This window comes from Gopherus evgoodei, chromosome 2, assembly GCF_007399415.2.
Source record: "Gopherus evgoodei ecotype Sinaloan lineage chromosome 2, rGopEvg1_v1.p, whole genome shotgun sequence".
NCBI classification, from domain to species: Eukaryota; Metazoa; Chordata; order Testudines; family Testudinidae; genus Gopherus; species Gopherus evgoodei.
Window position 1 is genome coordinate 83826282 of NC_044323.1, and position 20140 is coordinate 83846421.

General features: G+C 41.8%; 1 protein-coding gene across 6 annotated transcripts in view; it reads right to left on the reverse strand.

The window, feature by feature from the left end:
* Positions 1-20140, reverse strand: part of MYRIP (myosin VIIA and Rab interacting protein) — a 400451-nt gene that overhangs the window by 75933 nt on the left and 304378 nt on the right. For all 6 annotated transcript variants that reach the window (XM_030551207.1, XM_030551206.1, XM_030551208.1 and 3 more), the window contains 4 exons: positions 17174-17310; positions 12660-12740; positions 8160-8257; positions 7728-7808 (listed from right to left, as the gene is read on the reverse strand). In XM_030551207.1, the coding sequence (XP_030407067.1) occupies positions 7728-7808; positions 8160-8257; positions 12660-12740; positions 17174-17310 (397 nt within the window). The remainder of the gene's footprint in view (positions 1-7727; positions 7809-8159; positions 8258-12659; positions 12741-17173; positions 17311-20140) is intronic.

The following is a 20140-nucleotide window of genomic DNA, read 5'->3' on the forward strand; positions in this document are numbered from 1 at the left end:
ATGTCTACACTGGCAGAGTTACATCGCTGGCAGCTACATCACCACTTCAAGAGCGCTGAAGGGAAACCGCTATCGTGTGTTCACATTGCCAGCTGTCTCCGCAATAGTGTGTTCACACTTGTGGCACTTGCAGTGGTATTTGGAGCAGTGTACTCTGGGCAGCTATCCTACAGAGCATCTCTTTCTCTTCTGCCACTAAGAACTGTGAGAAGGCGGAGGTGGTCGCAGGCATCCTGGGTCTTGTCCCAGTGTCCCGTGATGCATTCCTTAGCGTCCCAGCAATCCCTGTGCTTCTGTCCACATTTGGCGCCATCTTTCAATGGTTTGTGTACTGCGCTCTCTGCCTCTTCGATCTGCAGGAATGGATCCTGCACTGTTGATCAATATGCTGCTCGCTCTGACTAACACGTCACAAGTGGCAGTGGAGTTATTCCTTAAACTACAAAGGCAAGAGTTCTACATTGATCTTGCCACACATAGTAGCTATGACATGAGATTGCTTGTGACATTCATGGAGGCGATGACGACAGTGGAACGCTGCTTTTGGGCTCGGGAAACAAGCACTGAATGGTGGGATCACATTGGGATGCACTTCTGGGATGATGAGCAGTGGCTGCAGAACTTTTGGATGAGGAAAGCTACATTTATGGGACTGTGTGATGAGCTCACCCCAGCCCTGTGGAGCAAGGACACGAGAATGAGAGCTTCCTTGCCATTGGAGAAGCGTGTGGCAATTGCACTGTGGAAGCTGGCTACTCCAGACTGCTACTGATTGGTCAGTAACCAGTTTGGAGTAGGAAAGTTGACCTTTGGACTCATGTTGACGGAAGTGGGCAGGGCCATTAATCGCTTCCTGCCCCAAAAGACCGTGACTCTGGGCAACATACATGACATTGAGGATGGCTCTGCACAAATGGGCTTCCCTAACTGTGGAGGGGCAATAGATGGCACACACACTCCAATTCTGGCACCAGACCACCTAGTCACCGAGTACATTAATCGGAAGGGATATTTCTCTATGGTTGTCCAAGTGTTTGTGGATCACTGTGGGTGTTTCACGGACATTAATGCAGACTGGTCCGGAAAGGTGCACGATGCACACATCTTTTGGAATACTGCCCAGTTCAGAAAGCTGCGAGCAGGGACTTTCTTCCTGGACCAGAAAATCATCGTAGGGGAAGTCAAAATGCCCACTGTAATCCTGGGAGACCCTGCCTATCCCTTAATGCCGTGGCTTATGAAGCCATACACAGGGAACCTTGACAGCAGCAAGGAGTGGTTCAAAAACAGGCTGAACAAGTACAGAATGACTGTTGAGTGCACTTTTGGCCGTTTAAAGGCCCACTGGCGCTGCCTATATGGGAGGTTGGACCTGGCTGATGACAATATTCCTATGCTTATAGCCGCATGCCGTAAGCTCCATAATATTTGTGAAGGGAAGGGTGAAAGCTTCACTCAGGGCTGGACCACTGAGGCTCAGCACCTGGAGGTTGAATTTGAACAGCCAGAGACCAGGGCTATTAGAGGGGTGCAGCATGGGGCCATAAGGATCAGGGATGCCTTGAGGCAGCAGTTTGAAGCTGAAAGCCACTAATATTTGTTGCTATGTTCAGGAGTGCAGTGCTTGTAATGCTGGGAGGTGATTGTGACTGGTGCAGACGATGCATTGTGAAGGTTTAAGAAAATTGCCTGTTGCTTTGCAGGTCTCTGTTTGCTTTCAATTAATGGAATAAAGATTGCTTTCACACCAAAACAATTCTTTTATTAAAAAACAACTGGAGGACAGAGACAAACCAAAAAAACATCAGCACTATGGGGATGGGGGGAAGGGAGGGTCCCAGGCAGAGGTGGAGTCCTGGAACAGTTATGTCCAGGTATCTTATGCAACCTTGTCCTATGGAGTACAGTGCAGCGGATACTGTACTTCAGCGGGGCTAAACTGCAGAGGGACAGGTGTTGAGTACAGTGGGTACTGGGAGTCAACAGGGCTGCACTGTGATGGGGCAGGAATGGAAAGTAGTGGGTACAGACTGGAGTCAGGAAGTTAAGAGTGTGTTGGCGGTGTCTGGGGGGTACATGGGAAAGAGTTTTGCGACAGCGGCTGCAGGGGAGGGTGGGTGTGGGGCTGCTCGGTTTGCAGTGCTAGTAGTGCCTAGAGCATGTCCGCTTGGCACTCCATAACATTTAAGAACTGCTCCATAGCTTCGTTCTGGCACACAGCTTTCGGTCCCTCTTCTCACTGTCCTGCCACTCCTTCAATTCTTGTTTTTCGGCCGCAGCATGCATCATGACATCATGCAGAAAGTCCTCTTTAGTTTTTTGTGGCCACTTTCTAATTCAGTGCAGCCATTCAGCCGGCGATAACAAAAAGGGAGGCTGGGCTCCCAAAGTCATCTCTGTGAAGCCAAAATGCAACCTTTTACAGAAGCAGTATTGTTTGCAACACACAGACCATTGATTCAGTGATTTAAAACACAGCCACTATTCACACACCTGTCACTAACTGGCTGACCACAGGCAAGCACACATGAGCCATAAGACCCCCAAAATGGTGAGTAGCCGCAGGGGCAGGGTAAATCAGTGTTCCCGGATGGACCCTACTGTACACTGGGCATGTGGCTCTTGTGGAGGGCTAGCACTGCAGGTGGCGCCTGATGATCATTCCTGTCCCCACATTTTCCACAGGCTGTGTTCATTATGGAAGATATCTCACTGCTGAGGGTGAGCAGGAAATCAAGGGAGGGTCTCCCCCATACTGCAGCTTCTGCCCTGGCCCTTATGTGGCTCCCCCCTGTGTGCAGCAATGGTCCCTGCCCCCGTGACGGCAGAGTGGTGTGGGAAAGTTACCCTTAATGGGACAAGAAACAAAGCAGTTCTGCCAGAGAACCTGCAGCAGCGGATTGCCCAGTATCTCCTTGAGAGTTTCCTGGAGATCTCTGAGGCAGATTCCCTTGAAGTGAGAGAGTCAATCAACGCCCTGTTACACCACTCAGACTAGGCATGTGGTGGTAAGAGCATCATACAGACACAAACCTGCTTTCTATAACCCTCCTGCCCCCAGCAACTTGCTTCAGTGATTCCCAAAATCAAAGCCACTTACCAGGGGCCTCCTCTCCTGTTTGTGCTTTGCCAAGATCCGACAGCTGTGACTGGCGAGCTTCCTTCATGATACAGAAGACCTCCTGGCTGCATGCATCTCTGACCTCTGAGTCGTCCTCTGCCTCTGGGTCTCCCTCCCACTCCACATCCTCATCCAAGATTTCCTCTTCCTGGCTCAGTCCACTCTCAACTGGCATGCAAGCCACCAAAGCATCCACTCCAGATCTTTGTAGAACTGGCACCTCGAGGGCGCAGCACCGGAGAAGCGGTTTGCCACCTGTGCCTTGTGGTGGGCGTTTTACAGCTCCTTCGCTTTGACCGTGCACTGCACTCTACCAGTCATGGCCCCTTTCTGTCATGCATCGTGAAATTTGTCCATAGGTATCATAATTCCTATGGCTGGAGTGCAGCTGGGACTGTACAGCTTCCTTTCACTAAATACTGATGAGGTCCAGCAGCTCGGCATTGCTCCAAGTGAGGGATCGCCTGATATGTGGAGCAGGCATGGTCACCTGGAAAGATGCGCTGAGACCACTGCATGAGTCATCAAGTAAACAGGAAGGGAACTTTCAAAATTCCCAAGGAATTTAAGAGGTGGGGCTCACGGTTGGTCATCTTACGGCAGGGCGGTGGAGTTCAAATCAATGACCAGAGAGGTGAGAACAGGCATGGTGGAACACCTCCTGGAGGCCAATCACAGCGCTGTAATCAACCAGGGTGTCTACACTGGCACCGCAGCCCCGGCACAGAAAGCAGTATGCCTCTTGTTGGGTTTTTTTTTATAGCACTGCAGCTGTGCAGTTTCTGTGCACTCAGTGGCTTGGTAGTGTGTACACCTCAGGAGTTACACACCACAGAAAGCTGCTTTGCTACGCAGAAACTTGCCAGTGTAGACAAGGCCTAACACTGTAAGGCAAAGTTTCAATTCCTTTAACCACTCTCGTGGCACTTCTCTGAACCCTCTCCAACTTTTCAACATATTTCTTGAATTGAAGACACCAGAACTGGACACAGAATTCCAGGAGTGGTTACACCAATGCCAAATACAGAGAGGAAATAACCTCTCTACTCCTATTTGAGATTCCCCTGTTTATTCACCCAAGGAACGCATTAGCCCTTTTCGGCACAGCATTGGACTGGGAGTTCATGTTCGGCTGATCCATCATGACCCTCAAATCTTTCAGAGTCACTGCTTTTCAGAATACAGTCCCCCATCCTGTAAGTATAGCCTGTGTTCTTTGTTCTATATTTAGCCATATTAAAACACACGTTGTTTGCTTGCATCCAGTTTATCAAGTGATCCAGATTGCTCTGTATTGGTGACTTTTCCTCTAGATTATTTACCACTCCCCCAGTTTTTGTGTTATCTGAAAATTTTATCAGTGATGATTCTGTTGGGATATGTTAGATTTAAGTAAAGACCTGGGAAGCTGCTGGTATGCTGACATGGCATTAGGGAAGAAAGGCAGAGACAGGCAGTATTTCTTTGTTTAATAAATAATTTGCCATATTTTTCCCTTCCTTGTTGCTTGTTGAGAATTGACAAGCCTTCCAGCTGCATAAGAAATGTAGTTGTCTAAAAAAATACCCTTTGTGTAAAAGAACTGTTATATCCCCCTCCCTTCTTTCCCAGCTACACAAGAGAGCCCTGGGTCATGGCCCCTCCCTTCCTCCCCTGAGAACTGCTGATTAAGGAAATTTGTAGCAACAAATTATTGCAACTAAATGCATTTTCAAGGTAAAAATGCCTGTATAACATGTGTAATGTTGTGAACAAAAGAGAGGGGTGGATATACTAATTGTATGGGTGTTTCTATTAGTTAATAAGTGTTTTTCAGGTGTTGTGCCAGATGTAGGCATTTACATACTAACTTAAATAAAAGGAGTGGGCTGTAACTAATCGAGTGCTTACTTGACATTTGGGTTGAGGGGAACAAGTATCGCAATAAAGGATCCCATCTAATCAATCTGCCTCTGGGTCAACCTGCTCCTTCTTCTAATAGATTCTATGTTTTCTTCCAGGTCATTAATACTAATGTCAGCTAGTATGGGGCCAAGAACTGCAGGACCCCACTAGAAATACATCTACTTAATGATGATTCCCCCTTTACAATTACATGTTGAGACCTACCAGTTAGCCAGTTTTTAATCCATTTAATATGTGCCATGTTAATTATATATTGTTCTAGTTCTTTAATCAAAATGTTTTATGGTACCATGTGAAATGCCTTACAGAAGCCTAAGTATATTACAACAGCCCTATCACCTTTATCAGCAAAACTTGCAATCTTACCAAAAAAAGATTTCAAGTTACTTTGAAAGGTTCTATTTTCTATAAACCTATGTTGATTGGAATTAATTAATTTACCCTCCTTCAATCAAGGTTTCTGTCAGCTGCTCCATTATCTTGTTTGGGGTTGACATGAGGCTAACAGAACTATAATGACTAGAGTTGCGTTTACAGTTTTAAAATATTGGCACAACATTAGCTTTCTTTTAGTCTCCTAGAACTTCCCCAATGTTCCAGGAGTTTTGAAAATCAACATTAATACTAAACGAGCTGTTCGGCCACCTCTTTTAAAACTCTTCGTAAATTGTCTGGAGCTGCTGATTTAAAAAATGCTCTATTTTAGTAGCTGCTCTTTAACATCTTCCCAAGTGAAATGGAATGGAAAGTGTTTCACCATCATCTGATAAGACCACATCATCTGTTTCCCCGCCCCAATACAGAACATAAATATTCACTGAACACTTTGGTCTTTTCTGCATTATTATTGATAATTCTACCATTTTCATTTAGTCATGGACCAATACCATAAGTTAGGATTCCTTTTGTTCCTAATATACTTTAAAAATCCCTTTGTTTTGGTCCTTAACTCTGCTAGCCACTGATTTTCCCTTCTGTCCTTTTGCTTTCCCTATTAATTGTCTGTAATTGCTAGCTTCAGATTTATATTCATTACTGTAAACTTCCTCTTTCGTTCATGTGTTACATATATTTTTATAGCTACCTTCACTTCCCCCCTAAGTGTTTGAAAATGTACCTTTGAAAATCTACTTCATCTGCAGACAAAAAAAGATCAAGTAGATTATCTAATCCATCTCTTTGCAAGTGTAGGATTGTTTTCTGTAATACTTAAGCTCAGTGAAATATTTTTTACACAAATTCGCCAAAGAGATTCAGCCAGAAGGTTTTTTTTGCAGGCTAAATTGAGAAAGGAATTTAGGTGCTATTTGTAAAACAGCAAGAGGAGGAGGAGGTGACCTGTTACTAGAGGTGAAAGTAAGCCTGTATGGTCCGGTACGGTGTACCGGCAAGAGCCAGTACGCTGTACCGGACCGTACCAGCTTCCTTAGGGGGGGATTTAAAGGGCTTGGAGCTCCCCTGGCTGCAGGGAGCCCAAAGCCCTTTAAATCCCCGCCCCCCGCAGCTCCGGCAGCCGGGCTGGGGCTGGGATTTAAATGGCTTGGAGCTCCCGCGGCTGTGGGGAGCCCAGAGCCCTTTAAGTTCCCCCTGCAGCTCCGGCAGCCGGGCTGGGGCCGGGATTTAAAGGGCTCAGAGCTCCCCACCACTGCGGGGAGCCCAGAGCCCTTTAAATCTCCCCACAGCTTGGCGCCTGGGCTAGGGCCGGGATTTAAAGGGCCCAGAGCTCCGCTGCAGCCAGAGCCCCAGACCGTTTAATTTGCTCCTGAGCCCCAGGGGCTCCCAGCCACCTCTGCAGCTGGGAGCCCCGGGTTGATTTAAAGGCCCTGGGGCTCCCAGCCACAGCTGGTGCACCAGGGCCTTTAAATTTTGAGAGGCCCTGCCTCTTCCAGTTGAGGCCACGCCTCTTCGGTTGAGACCACGCCCTCTCAGGACTCTGGCAGTACCGGTAAATCCTGTAAGTTACTTTCACCCCTGCCTGTTACCTAATAGCCCACTGGTTAGGGCACTCATCTGCAATATGGGACCCCCCATACAGGCAGATTAGGTATCTGAACCCCAGTCTACCACCTTCCAGGTGAATGCTCTAGCCACAAAGCTATAGAGGAGAACACGCTTTTCCCCTGCCTTCTACAAATGATGTTTCAAATTTCCTTTGTTTGAATTTTAAAAAGCAGTTAAAAGTGCCTAAAATCAAAACAAAATATTTCATTTGACCCCAAATGTAATTTTTGGTGCTTTGTTTTGCCAAGAACATTTTTTGTTTCAGATCGCTCCAGAACAATTTTTTTCCTCGATTACTCACACAGCTCTATGTAATGTATGTATGCACATTTCCTTGTCTGATTTGTAATGGTCTCTGGGAAATTATTCTAAGTGAAACAGATCTCATTTACAGGCAGCTTTTGACAAACTTGCCAACAGTTCCAATTTGTCTGGGATGGTCCAGGTTTTTTAAATCTATTCAGGAGAATCAGTCTTCTGACCAGTTTCCCAGGAGCTGCTGCAGCAGGAGGCAGGATATTTTCCATTGTGCTGTTCCTCTCCTGGATATTCTTATCATCCACACATACATATTCAATCCTTTTCTGATATGTATCATCTTGCGTGAGTTAAATCAAATCTTGACAGACTACAGGGCTGTCTTCTAGACATTCAATATTCCAAAGAATACAATTCACAACAGCAAAGCTGGATCGCATACCTTCTGCACTATGGTAGTGGCAAGCTCTTCAATCAGTTCCTCCTTATGTTCCCGTAAATAACAAGCCTCGTTCTGTTTGTCCTGCACAAAAATACAATTTATAAATACTACAGAGTCACATTTGAGTGGTATTTTTACAAGATCAACATAAAAAGAAAAATGAGTAACATCTTACTTTGCATTGTATGCAGAAAGAACTGAATGTAAGTAACTCTAATTTATTGGAATACCTTGTATTTCTGAAGTAGAACATGCATGCTATCTTGATGATAACTTTCAGAGAAACAGCACACAATTCTTTTAGCTAATGCAGTATGCTAATTCATCACTGCATTACATTTTCTTTGATTTTCACTCACCTTTCCACTATTATTTGAATAAAGGAAAAAAATGATCTATATAAGCCAGTTGAATGTTATTAAATTTGTTTACCAGGCTTTCACCATATGTCTCTGCCTTGGAAATGGCTTCTTCTACTGCTTCTTCTGCCACACGTAAGGCCACAGCTAGGGTGTCCATCATACTATGTCCTAGTCAAAAAGCAAACAAAATACCCACATTTATGCTCAGCTGCAAAATCCAGACCAAGATTCTTCAGCTTCAGTAATTCTTAGATCTAGGATTTTGATATAGTCAGCTGCAGAGATCCAGAGCCAGACCCCAATCCCAAGCTGATCAAGATGCACAGGAACATAAGAATAGCCATAGTGGGTCAGACCAATGGTCCATCTTGCCCAGAATCCTGTCTTCCAACAGTGGCTGGTGTCAGATGGTTCCGAGGGAATGAACAGAACAGGACAATTATCAAGAGCCATGCCCCGTTGTCCACTACCAGCTTCTAGCAGTCAGACGTTCAGGGACACTCAGAGTGTGAAGTTGCATGTTTGACCACGTTGGCTAATGGCCATTAACGGACCTATCCTTCACCAACTTCTCTAATTCTTTTTTTGAACCCAGTTGTACTTTTAGCCTTCCCAAATTCCCTGGCAATGAGTTCCAGAGGCTGACTCTATGTTCTGTGTAGAAGTACTTCCTTATGTTTGTTTTAAACCTGCTGCCTATTAATTTCATTGTGTGACCCCTTTGTTTTAATTGTGTTATGAGAAGAGGTAAATAACACTTTCTTATTCACTTTCTCCATACTATACTTGATTTTTCATACCTCTATCATATCCCTTCTTAGTCTTCTCTTTTCGAAACTGAATAGTACCAGTCATAGAGAAGCTGTTCCATACCCCTTATCGTTTGTGTTGCCTTCCTCTTTACTTTTTCCAGTTCTAATATACATTTTTTAGATAAGGTAACCCGAACAGCATGCAGTATTCAAGATGTGGGCTTACCATGTATTTATATAGTGGCATTATGACATTTTATATATTTTTAACTATTTATTTCCTAATGGTTCCTAATATTCTTAGCTTTCTGGCTTGCTGTTGCACATTGAATGCTTTCAGAGAGCTATCCACAGTGATTCCAAAATCTCTTTCCTGAGAGGTAAGAGCTAATTTAAACCCCATCATTTTATATGTATAGTTGGTAGCATATTTTCTAATGTGCTTTACTTTGCATTTATCAACATAGAATTTCATCTGCCATGTTGTTGCCCAGTTTTGTGAGATCACTTTGTAACTCTGCAGCCTGCTTTGGACTTAACTATCTTGATTAATTTCATGTTGTCTGGAAACTTTGCCAACTCACTGTTTAGTCCTTTTTCCAGATTATTTATGAATATGTTGACCTGCTCTGGTCCTAGTACAGATGTTTGGGGGTCCTGTTACTTACCTCTCTCCACTGTGAAAACTGACCACTTATTTCTACTCTTTGTTTTCTACATTTTAACCAGTTATTGATCCACAAGAGAACCTTCCCTCTTATCGCATGAATGTTCACTTTGCTTAAGAGCCTCTGGTGAGGGACATTGTCAAAAGCTTTCTGAAAGTCCAGCTTTGCAATATCAACTAGATCACCCTTATTCACATGCTTGTTAACCACCTCAAAGAATTCTAATAGATTGGTGGGGCATGATTTCCCTTTACAAAAGGTGTGTTGACTCTATTGTGTTCATATATGCATCTGATAATTCTGTTCTTTATTATAGTTCCAACCAATTTCCCTGGTACTGAAGTTAGGCTTACTGGCCTGTAGTCACCAGGATCTCCTCTGGAGCCTTTTTTTTTTTTTTTTTTTTTTTAAATCAGCATTACATTAGATATCTTACAGTCATCTGGAATAGTGGCTGATTCAAGGGATAGGTTAAATACAACAGTCAATAATTTTGTAATTTCATATTTGAATTCCTTCAGAACTCTTGAGTGAATGCCATCTGGTCCTTGGTGACTTCTTAATACTGAATTTATCAATGTGTTTCAAAACCTCCTCTATTAACACCTCAATATGGGACAGTTCCTCAGATTTGTCACCTACAAAGAATGGCTCAGGTGTGGCAATCTCCTTCACATCCTCTGCAGTGAAAACAATCACTGCAAAGAATTCATTTAGCTTCTCTGCACTGGTCTTGCCTTCTCTGAGTGTTCCTTTACAACCTTAATCATCCAATGGCCCCACTGACTGGGAGACTACCTGCTTCTGATGCACTTTAAAAAAATTTAGCTGTTAGTTTTTCTGTCTTTTGCTAGTTGCTCTTCAAATTCATTTTTGGCATGCCTAATTATACATTTACACTTGACTTGCTTGAGTATATGTTCTATTCTATTTTCCTCTGTAGGATTTGACTTTCAGTTTTTGAATGCTTGCACGCATTTCACTTGTGACTGTTCCTTTTAATTTCTGTTTAACTAGCTTCCTCACTTTTATGTAATTCCCGTTTCTGAAGATAAATGCTACCATGGTGGGTTTCATTGATATTTTTCCTCCAAAAAGATGTTTAAATTTAATCACATTATGGTCGCTTTTACCAAGTGGTTCACCTATATTCACCTCCTGGACCAGATCCTGTGCTCCATTACACCTAATCAAGAACTGCCTCTCCCCTTGTGAGTTCCAGGACTAGCTGCTCCAAGAAGCAGTCATTAATGGTGTCTAGAAATTTTATCTCTGTATCATATCCTGAGGTGACATGTTCCCAGTCAATATGGGGACAGCTGAAATCCTGCATTATTACTGAGTTTTCTGTTTTTGTAAGCTGTCTAATCTCCCTGAGTATTTCACAGTCACCATCACCATCCTGGTCAGGTGGTCAGTAGTACATTCCTACTGCTATACTCTTATTTTTCAAGTGTAGAATTTCAATCCATGGAGATTCCATGTTACAGTTTGAGTCGTTTAAGACTTTTATTATATTTGACTCTATGCTTTTTTCCAAATACCGTGCCACCTCCCCTCCCCCAGCACAACCTACATAGTCATTGCTATATATTTTGTATGTGTCCCATCACTGTTCATAGTTCCAGCAAGTTTCTGTGATGCCTATTCTATAAATATCCTCATTTAATATCAGGCACTTAAGTTCACCCATCTTGGTATTTAGACTTCTTGCATTTGTATACAAACACTGATACAATTTTTAAGTATTTAGTTGTCTGACTTCATGTGATGTAATTGAATAGGAATTTTTTTTGTTTGACTGTCTCTCTTCATTTCCTGCCTGTACTTTATCACCTTCTAGTCTCACCTCTTTACTAGGCTATGGAGTATCCCCAAGGAACATCTCTGTCTGAACTGTGTGCTCCTCCGCACCTGTTGACTTTGCCCCCAGCCTCAGTTTAAAAACTCCTTTATAACCTTTTAAATTTTATATGCCAGCAATCTGGTTCCATTTTGGTGTAGCTGGAACCCATCCTTCCTGTATAGGCTCCTCCTTTCCCAAAAGGTTCCCCAGTTCCTAATAAACTTAAATCCCTCCTCCAAAGGTCATCCTCTCATCCACGCAATGATACCCTACTAGTCCTGCGCATGGAATTGGAAACATTTCAGAGAAGGCTACCATGAAAGTCTTGGACTTAAATCTCTTACGAAGCAGCCTAAATTTGACCTCCATAACCTCTCTCTCCTACCTTTTCCTATGTCATTGCACATGCACCTTGATTCTCAGAACCATGGTGATGAGCACTGGCACAAACATCTCAATAGACAGAAAAAATGTTGGGTGGTCTGTACCCATTTCTGTATTCTGCCTCTCTGGCATGTCTATGTGCTGTGCAGTTCAGATTATGGGGCTGTGACAGCAGTGCTCACCAAAGTGCTGCACTGTAAATCCCCCATGTGGACTTTGTAGGCGTGAACTAAAATGGTCCTAGTTTGCATTAATTTAGTCCTCTTCAAACAGGGCTACATCAATGCAAAGTAGGAACCTTTTGCTCGTGCCTGCAGCAGCAACACCGGGGACCTATAGTGCAGCACCTTGGTGTGCCCTTCTATTCACACCCCCATAATCCGAACGGCCAGACATTTCCCTAAAAATACAGTATTGGCAGAGGCCACTAACTTTCTAAACTTAAACAATACATAACTTACAATTTTAAATAGAAAAACACAATATTTCTAAAAAGTCCATTTAGGGAGACTAACAATGTGCTTACTTTAGTTGGGTAGTTATGGTGAGAGGAATATTTGTAACAGAATTTAACAAAACTGAGACCTATATGAAAAACAAGTGTGTATAAGCATTAGGGGGAAATCATGTGTGAGAGAAAGAGAACAAAAACTCTGAACATGTGTACAGTATGGTTTTCTTAATACTGAAGTGAATGTATAATAGCCCTGATGCAAAACAGATGAAGTCTAGCATGTGCCCTGTGAACCACAGACACTCTGGTAACTCACTAAAGGTTTTAGCTAAAAGATTAGTGATCCTGTAAACTTTTCATCACCAGGGACCAATGCGACTTGGAGACCCTCCAACACCGTAGGCTATTTATTAAATAACTCGGTAACAGCTCAGTTTTAGTGCAAATGAATTTTAAGTAGAGTTACCTTCTGTCTGTCTGTAGAATGTAGAGTCACTGCCACAAATGCTCCCTTCATTTTCTATGCTTCCTTCAAAAAAGCTTCCTTCTGCTCAAAAAGACAGCACAACACATACTGTATATGAATATTCAATACATTATTAGCATAAAGTACTCTTTCAAAAAGTAATGGTGTTTCTAATTATACCACATGTATAGATGTGATAGCAGATGGATTTCTTCACCAAGTAGTTGAAGAACCAACAAGAGGGGATGCCATTTTAGATTTGGTTTTGGTGAGTAGTGAGGACCTCATAGAAGAAATGGTTGTAGGGGACAACCTTGGTTCGAGTAATCATGAGCTAATTCAGTTCAAACTAGATGGAAGGATAAACAAAAATAGATCTGGGATTAGAGTTTTTGATTTCAAAAGGGCTAACTTTAAAGAATTAAGGAAAATAGTTAGGGAAGTGGATTGGACTGAAGAACTTGTGGATCTAAATGCCGAGGAGGCCTGGAATTACTTTAAGTCGCAACTGCAGAAACTATCAGAAGCCTGCATCCCGAGAAAGGGGAAAAAAAACCATAGGCAGGAGTTGTAGACCAAGCTGGATGAGCATCTCAGAGAGGTGATTAAGAAAAAGCAGAAAGCCTACAAGGAGTGGAAGAAGGGTGGGATTAGCAAGGAAAGCTACCTTAGTGAGGTCAGAACATGTAGGGATAAAGTGAGAAAGGCTAAATGCCATGTAGAGTTGGACCTTGCAAAGGGAATTAAAACCAATAGTAAAAGGTGCTATAGCCATATAAATAAGAAGAAAACAAAGAAAGAAGAAGTGGGATCGCTAAACACTGAGGATGGAATGGAGGTTAAGGATAACCTAGGAATGGCCCAATATCTAAATAAGTACTTTGCCTCAGTCTTTAATAAGGCTAATAAGGAGCTTAGGGATAATGGAAGGATGACAAACGGGAATGAGGATATGGAGGTGGATATGACCACATCTGAGGTAGAAGCCAAACTTGAACAACTTATTGGGACAAAATCGGAGGGCCCAGATAATCTTCATCCAAGAATATTAAAAGAACTGGTGCATGAAATTGCAAGCCCGTTAGCGAGAATTTTTAATGAATCGGTAAACTCAGGGGTTGTACCGTATGACTGGAAAATTGCTAATGTAGTTCCTATTTTTAAGAATGGGAAAAAAAGTGATCTGAGTAACTATAGGCCTGTTAGTTTGACATCTGTAGTATGTAAGGTCTTGGAAAAAATTTTGAAGGAGAAAGTAGTTAAGGACATTGAGGTCAATGGTAATTGGGACAAGTTACAACATGGTTTTTCTGAAGGCAGATCATGCCAAACCAACCTGATCTCCTTCTTTGAGAAGGTGACAGATTATTTAGACAAAGGAAATGCAGTAGATCTAATTTACCTCGATTTCAGTAAGGCATTTGACACGGTTCCACATGGGGAATTATTAGTTAAATTGGAAAAGATGGGGATCAATATGAAAATTGAAAGGTGGATAAGGAACTGGTTAAAGGGGAGACTCCAACGGGTCGTAATACTGAAGGGTGAACTGTCAGGCTGGAAGGAGGTTACTAGTGGAGTTCCTCAAGGATCAGTTTTGGGACCAATCTTATTTAACCTTTTTATTACTGACCTTGGCACAAAAAGGGGGAATGTGCTAATAAAGTTTGCAGATGACACAAAGCTGGGGGGTATTGCTAACACAGAAAAGGACCGGGATATCATACAGGAAGATCTGGATGACCTTGTAAACTGGAGTAATAGTAATAGGATGAAATTTAATAGTGAAAAGTGCAAGGTCATGCACTTAGGGATTAATAATAAGAATTTTAGATATACATTGGGGACACATCAGTTGGAAGCAACAGAGGAGGAGAAGGACCTTGGAGTATTGGTTGATCACAGGATGACTATGAGCCGCCGATGTGATATGGCCGTTAAAAAAGCTAATGCAGTTTTTGGATGCATCAGACGAGGTATTTCCAGCAAAGATAAGGAGGTGTTAGTACCGTTGTATAAGGCACTGGTTAGACCTCATCTGGAATACTGTGTGCAGTTCTGGTCTCCCATGTTTAAGAAGGATAAATTCAAACTGGAACAGGTTCAGGGATGGGCTACTAGGATGATCTGAGGAATGGAAAACCTGCCTTATGAAAGGAGACTCAAAAAGCTTGGCTTGTTTAGCCTAGCCAAAAGAAGGCTGAGGAGGAATATGCTTGCTCTTTATAAATATATCAGAGGGATTAATATTAGGGAGGGAGAGGAATTATTTAAGCTTACTACCAATGTAGACACAAGAACAAATTGGTATAAACTGGACACTAGGAAGTTTAGACTTGAAATTAGACAAAGGTTTCTAACCATTAGAGGAGTAAAGTTCTGGAACAGCCTTCCAAGGGGAGTAGTGGGAGCAAAAGACATATCTGACTTTAAGACTAAGCTTGATAAGTTTATGGAAGGGATGGTATGATGGGATAGCTTAATTTTGGCAATTGATCTTTGATTATCAGCAGATAAGTATGCCCAGTGGTCTGTAATGGGATGTTGGATGGGATGGGATATGAGTTACTGCAGAGAATTCTTTCCTGAGTGCTGGCTGGTGAGTCTTGCCCACATGCTCAGGGTTCAGCTGATTGCTATATTTGGGGTTGGGAAGGAATTTTCCTCCGGGGCAGATTGGCAGAGGCCCAGGAGGTTTTTCGCATTCCTCTGCAGCGTGGGGCATGGGTCACTTGCTGGTGGATTCTCTGCAGCTTGAGGTCTTCAAACCACAATTTGAAGACTTCAATAACTCGGACATAGGTTAGGGGTCTGTTATAGAAGTGGATGGGTAGGGTTCTGTGGCCTGCTTTGTGCAGGAGGTCAGACTAGATGATCATATTGGTCCCTTCTGACCCTAAAGTCTATGAGTCTATAGAGGAGTAATCTGAAAATTCCTGTTTGAATTTCAACTGTTATACAAAATGTTATTTCTTTTATATGAAAGATTTCTCAAAGTGTGTGTGTGGGGGGCGGGGATGAAGTTTCTTAAATGCAGAACTTGTAAAATGAAAGCTAGTGCAGTGAACTTCCTTTTAACGTGACATTTGGGACTTGAAATAGATCCTGGATTTTAAAGGCCACTACTGTATAAATAAAACAAACCCAGACATTTAAACTTGTATTTATCTTCAAATGAAACAAGAGCGTTATCTTACAGTCATACTGAAAACAGAAAAAGAAAGTTAACAATGACATTTAGATGCTGAGGCCTTCTACAGAAAGGTCTCCTACATCCTGCACATCCTTCCTTACGTATCCTGCATGTTATTACTCATGGGAGCAGTCTCATTTAAAGGCATAATTCAGTGAGACTACTTTTGAGCATAAGGAATGCCTTGGTATGTAAGGTTTTGCAGGATCAGTCTCTTGACTTCTTTAAATTTTCTGTATGTATTTAAATTAATTCTTTTGTTCCATTTGCATCACATCCACTAAATGTAGGATCCCCGCCTTTATTTTTTCATTTCCATTTTTGAAGTTTTTAAATTTGATAGGAAGAAAAAAGCAACCTATCAAAATGGAATCTTTTAGGACGGCATTCTTCTGTTCTACCTACAGGCTTGCTGTGTACTCCTAAATAGTATTAAAAGAGCCACTCAGAGTTGCCTTCATCCAGGTGCACACAGCCTTGCTATTATTTTTGTTTTCCAAGTGCTTAGCTTATCTTCAAAAAAGAAAAAAAGACTTTATAGAAAACAAACGCTGTAGAAAACACAAACTCTGTACAGATTTCAATCAAATTACACTAGGAATGAATTTGGCCCAGCGGAGGCAAATCATCTCAGAAAGATTAGACTGTTTCTGCTTCTGAATCATTGCTATTCAATTACAGTAAATGTGCCAGCATGACAACAAGAAAGCACTGTCCCCAAACTCACTGAATACCTTCAATTACTAGTTTTATAGGGGGATGCATTCTCTCCCCATAGTTAGGAAAGAATTACACTTCATTCTAGAAGGCTGATATTGATTTTAAATTGATCATATTTCTTCCCCATTTACTTGAGAAACTTCAAATGTAAGCCACAGCTGCAATTCACATGGGGCCAAATTCTATGGCAAACAGGCAAAACTCCAGTTGAGGTATGGACTGCAGGATTTTGCCTTTGTTAGTCAAATTTTGCATTAAGTGCAATGGAAAACCTCAACTCTAAAATTCTGTGCTCATTCATTATCTACACAGAACTCTCAGATCCCTAAGCACATTCATGGAAAGCAGAAACAGAGCTGACATTTGCTTTGTAGATCTGAGAGCAGAATTTTGCCTTATAAATTATCTAAACTTTGATTAGTTAAATAGCTCAAACCTAGCCCAACTCTCTAGATATTTAACTCCTTATAATCTCCCATTGTAATTCTTCTGAAAAATTGTAATTTTCTCTCCCACCCCCCAAATACTCTCAGAACTCTGATTGGGTCCATCATGTGCATTAATGTGGATGAGCCTATAAGAAATTAAAATTGTACTGTACCTATTATTTCAGAACAAGCACCACTCTCCAGTCTATGTTTTCTGTATAAATTCTTCAGGACTTTGGCACTACCAAAACGCTTGAAGCGACTTTTCACATTATTGTAATACCATTCCAGGGACTGGGTCCGTAGGAGTCTAAAGAGAATAAATGAGCAACATTTCAGAATGCTTAAAATGAGTCTATATCGAATAAAACCCCAAACTCTCCCTGGTCTTTCCTAAAAATTATATCTACTGGGCTCTTTTAAATCAAAAGCCTTATAGCATAATATTTTTGAAAACTGTTTCTTGGTTTTAGCTTAAACAAGTCTGGTTTTATGGCAAAATAACTACTGGAAATGATTACAGTAGTAAGTTGCTTGGTTACCATATCAAAATAGCAGATTATATATTTTAACAAATGTACTGAATACATTTTGAGAGGCCATCTACGGTATTATAGAATAACATCTAAGGCTATGGTTTTAAAAGTGTTTAATATTTACATGAATTTATAAATAACTCACGATGGAAAGAACAGTTAGTTAAGATTTTACAGTGATTGGAGAGCTCTCTTTTTCTCTTTGATTAAGATTTTTTTTAAGATTTATTTTTCATAAACATATAGCACTACAAAAACATCGACAGAAAAGAGCTCATGGGCAAGGTCTGCACAAAGAATCTGAACTCATTGCAAGCAAATAAGAATGGGTGGAAAACTTTATTGGGAAACATTCAAATAAATAGTGAAAGTGCCATCATACGGGAATGTGAAAGAGCAAAGAACTGTGAGGACAACAAGCCAAAAGACATTGTAAACATCTACATCTTTTCCCAAAAATCAACATGGAAACCAGATTTAGCATCTGTGCTCTGAATGGAAACCCTCCCCCACACCACCACCTTTGAGTAGACTGTTCCAAAGCCCACTGAATGGAAAGACTCGCAGAGACTTCAGTGGGCTTTGGATCAGGCCCCAAAACACCAAGCAAGCCATATCAGCCCCTGTAAGCAAGGGTGCAGGGCTAGCAGCAGAAAGTCTGCTCAGAGAGTGATTGTGGGTAGCCCACAGCTGACCGGCACAGTCATGTGGAAAGAACTCTACAAATTCCCAGCTGTAACTTAAAGCTGACCTCCACCAGCAGGAGCCCCAGGAAAGAAAAGCAGTGTTTGCACCAGTGGTCTGAATCAACTCCTATGTGTTTTTTTGTGTTGTTTTTTTTTTTCCACAAATTGATCTGATTTATTTGGTTGTGTACTGTCACATTAGTTTAGTTTAGTTTATGCCACACCTACTTACATCAAGTCAGATTACGTGTAGCAAAGTGACTGGTATATTGTGATGTGACAGTATAGCATGGCTACAAATGTGACAGTTCCCCCTCTCCCTCCCCCCGTAATAAGGTTTCTCAGTTACTAAAATGGGAGGGCCAAATTCCATACAAAGTAGGAGACAAGGAGTTTACATTCTAGCACTTTGTATGTAATTAAGGCAATCTGTTGCTTCCTAAATCCAAGATTTTGAAACTTGGAAGCCAAAAGTTCGCCTTCTAAGACTAACTTAGGTACCTAAATAAGTGGCCTGATTATCAGAAGTGCTGGGCAACCAGCAACCCCAACTGACTTAAGCCATGATTTTCAAAAATGGAATCAAGTGGAGACATTTTTTAACTGGCGACTAGATTCAGATGGGACAATTCACTCCTGACACAACTCGAGTTAGCTATGTATAGCATTAATCACTTGGAATTTCTGTGGGATTCCTCTCAGGCACCAAAATAAACACACACTAAGAGAAAGTGGTGATCTCAAAAGAATGTAATTGTAAGACTTGTTTTCTTCAGCAAAGAAACGACAATCTCCAACACACATTGAGGCAAACGATAATCTCCAACACACGTCATTTGATAAGAAATTGTGTTTTTCTTCGAGAGTACTAACTGTATGGGTCTGCCAGTTATATCATTTTTGTCAATTACCTCCACAGATTTTATGCTATGACCAAGCCCACTGTACAATACATGACCCAGGAGTTTCACTAAATGTTCCCATCGGTCTCAAGTGTTCAGGGAGGTGCCTACAATGCTAAATGGAATAGCACCAAACAGGTCCATTTATATTCTAGTCCACTTACATGTCATCACTGAAAAACATCTGATAGAGAATACTTATAACCTGCAGAGTGGAAACTAAATAAAAGTGGTAAAGTTTGTTTGCTGAATTCTTGCACATCAAAGCCCAGCCATAGATTAGTGCTGCAAATAACAAGAAAATGCATGTATAGCACACAAATGTCCTTTTTCTGCGTGTCTCGGCTTCAACTAGATTCAAGGCAGCAGCTTTCTCTTACTATGTGTTCGCACAGTGCCTAGTGCAATGATGCCCCAAGCCTGACTGGGGTCTCAGAGCTATTGTAATACAGATACTCTGTTAGTATACAAATAATACTAAGACTGGTATATGTCCTGACAGAGTTGGCCAAAAATCTGTTTTCTATATGATGTCCTCACAGGTCACCTTGGTATGCACATGATCTACAATACATGAGATATATTGGGCCAATGTCAAAGTGGCGGTCATTGTGTCCAAATCTGTTTGACTGTGAAATAGAGGGCCTTTGAGTCCCTACGCTGTGGCTGCCAAAAAGCATTTTGTTCAATTGTAGGATGTCTGTGAAGTCCTAATTAGCAGAACTGTGCTTGGCAGTGGGCAACCTGGTAAATCCACGAATTCAGTCAACCTTTACTCAAAAACAGCTTTCAGCATTTCTTCCCACTATGAGAGTTTCTTCCACTTTATGGATCAATAGCATGATTGATAGCACTATTTGCACCCATGGCATTAGAACTGTGTCAGAAAGGGAAAAATGCTACATCTTCTCTTACTGAGTTTCATTCAGATTTGTCCGCTAATGTTCTGGAGTGCTGGAAGGTTTGGCCTTCAACCTCTGACACGTACACATGGTCTTCATGATGGGTAAAATTGA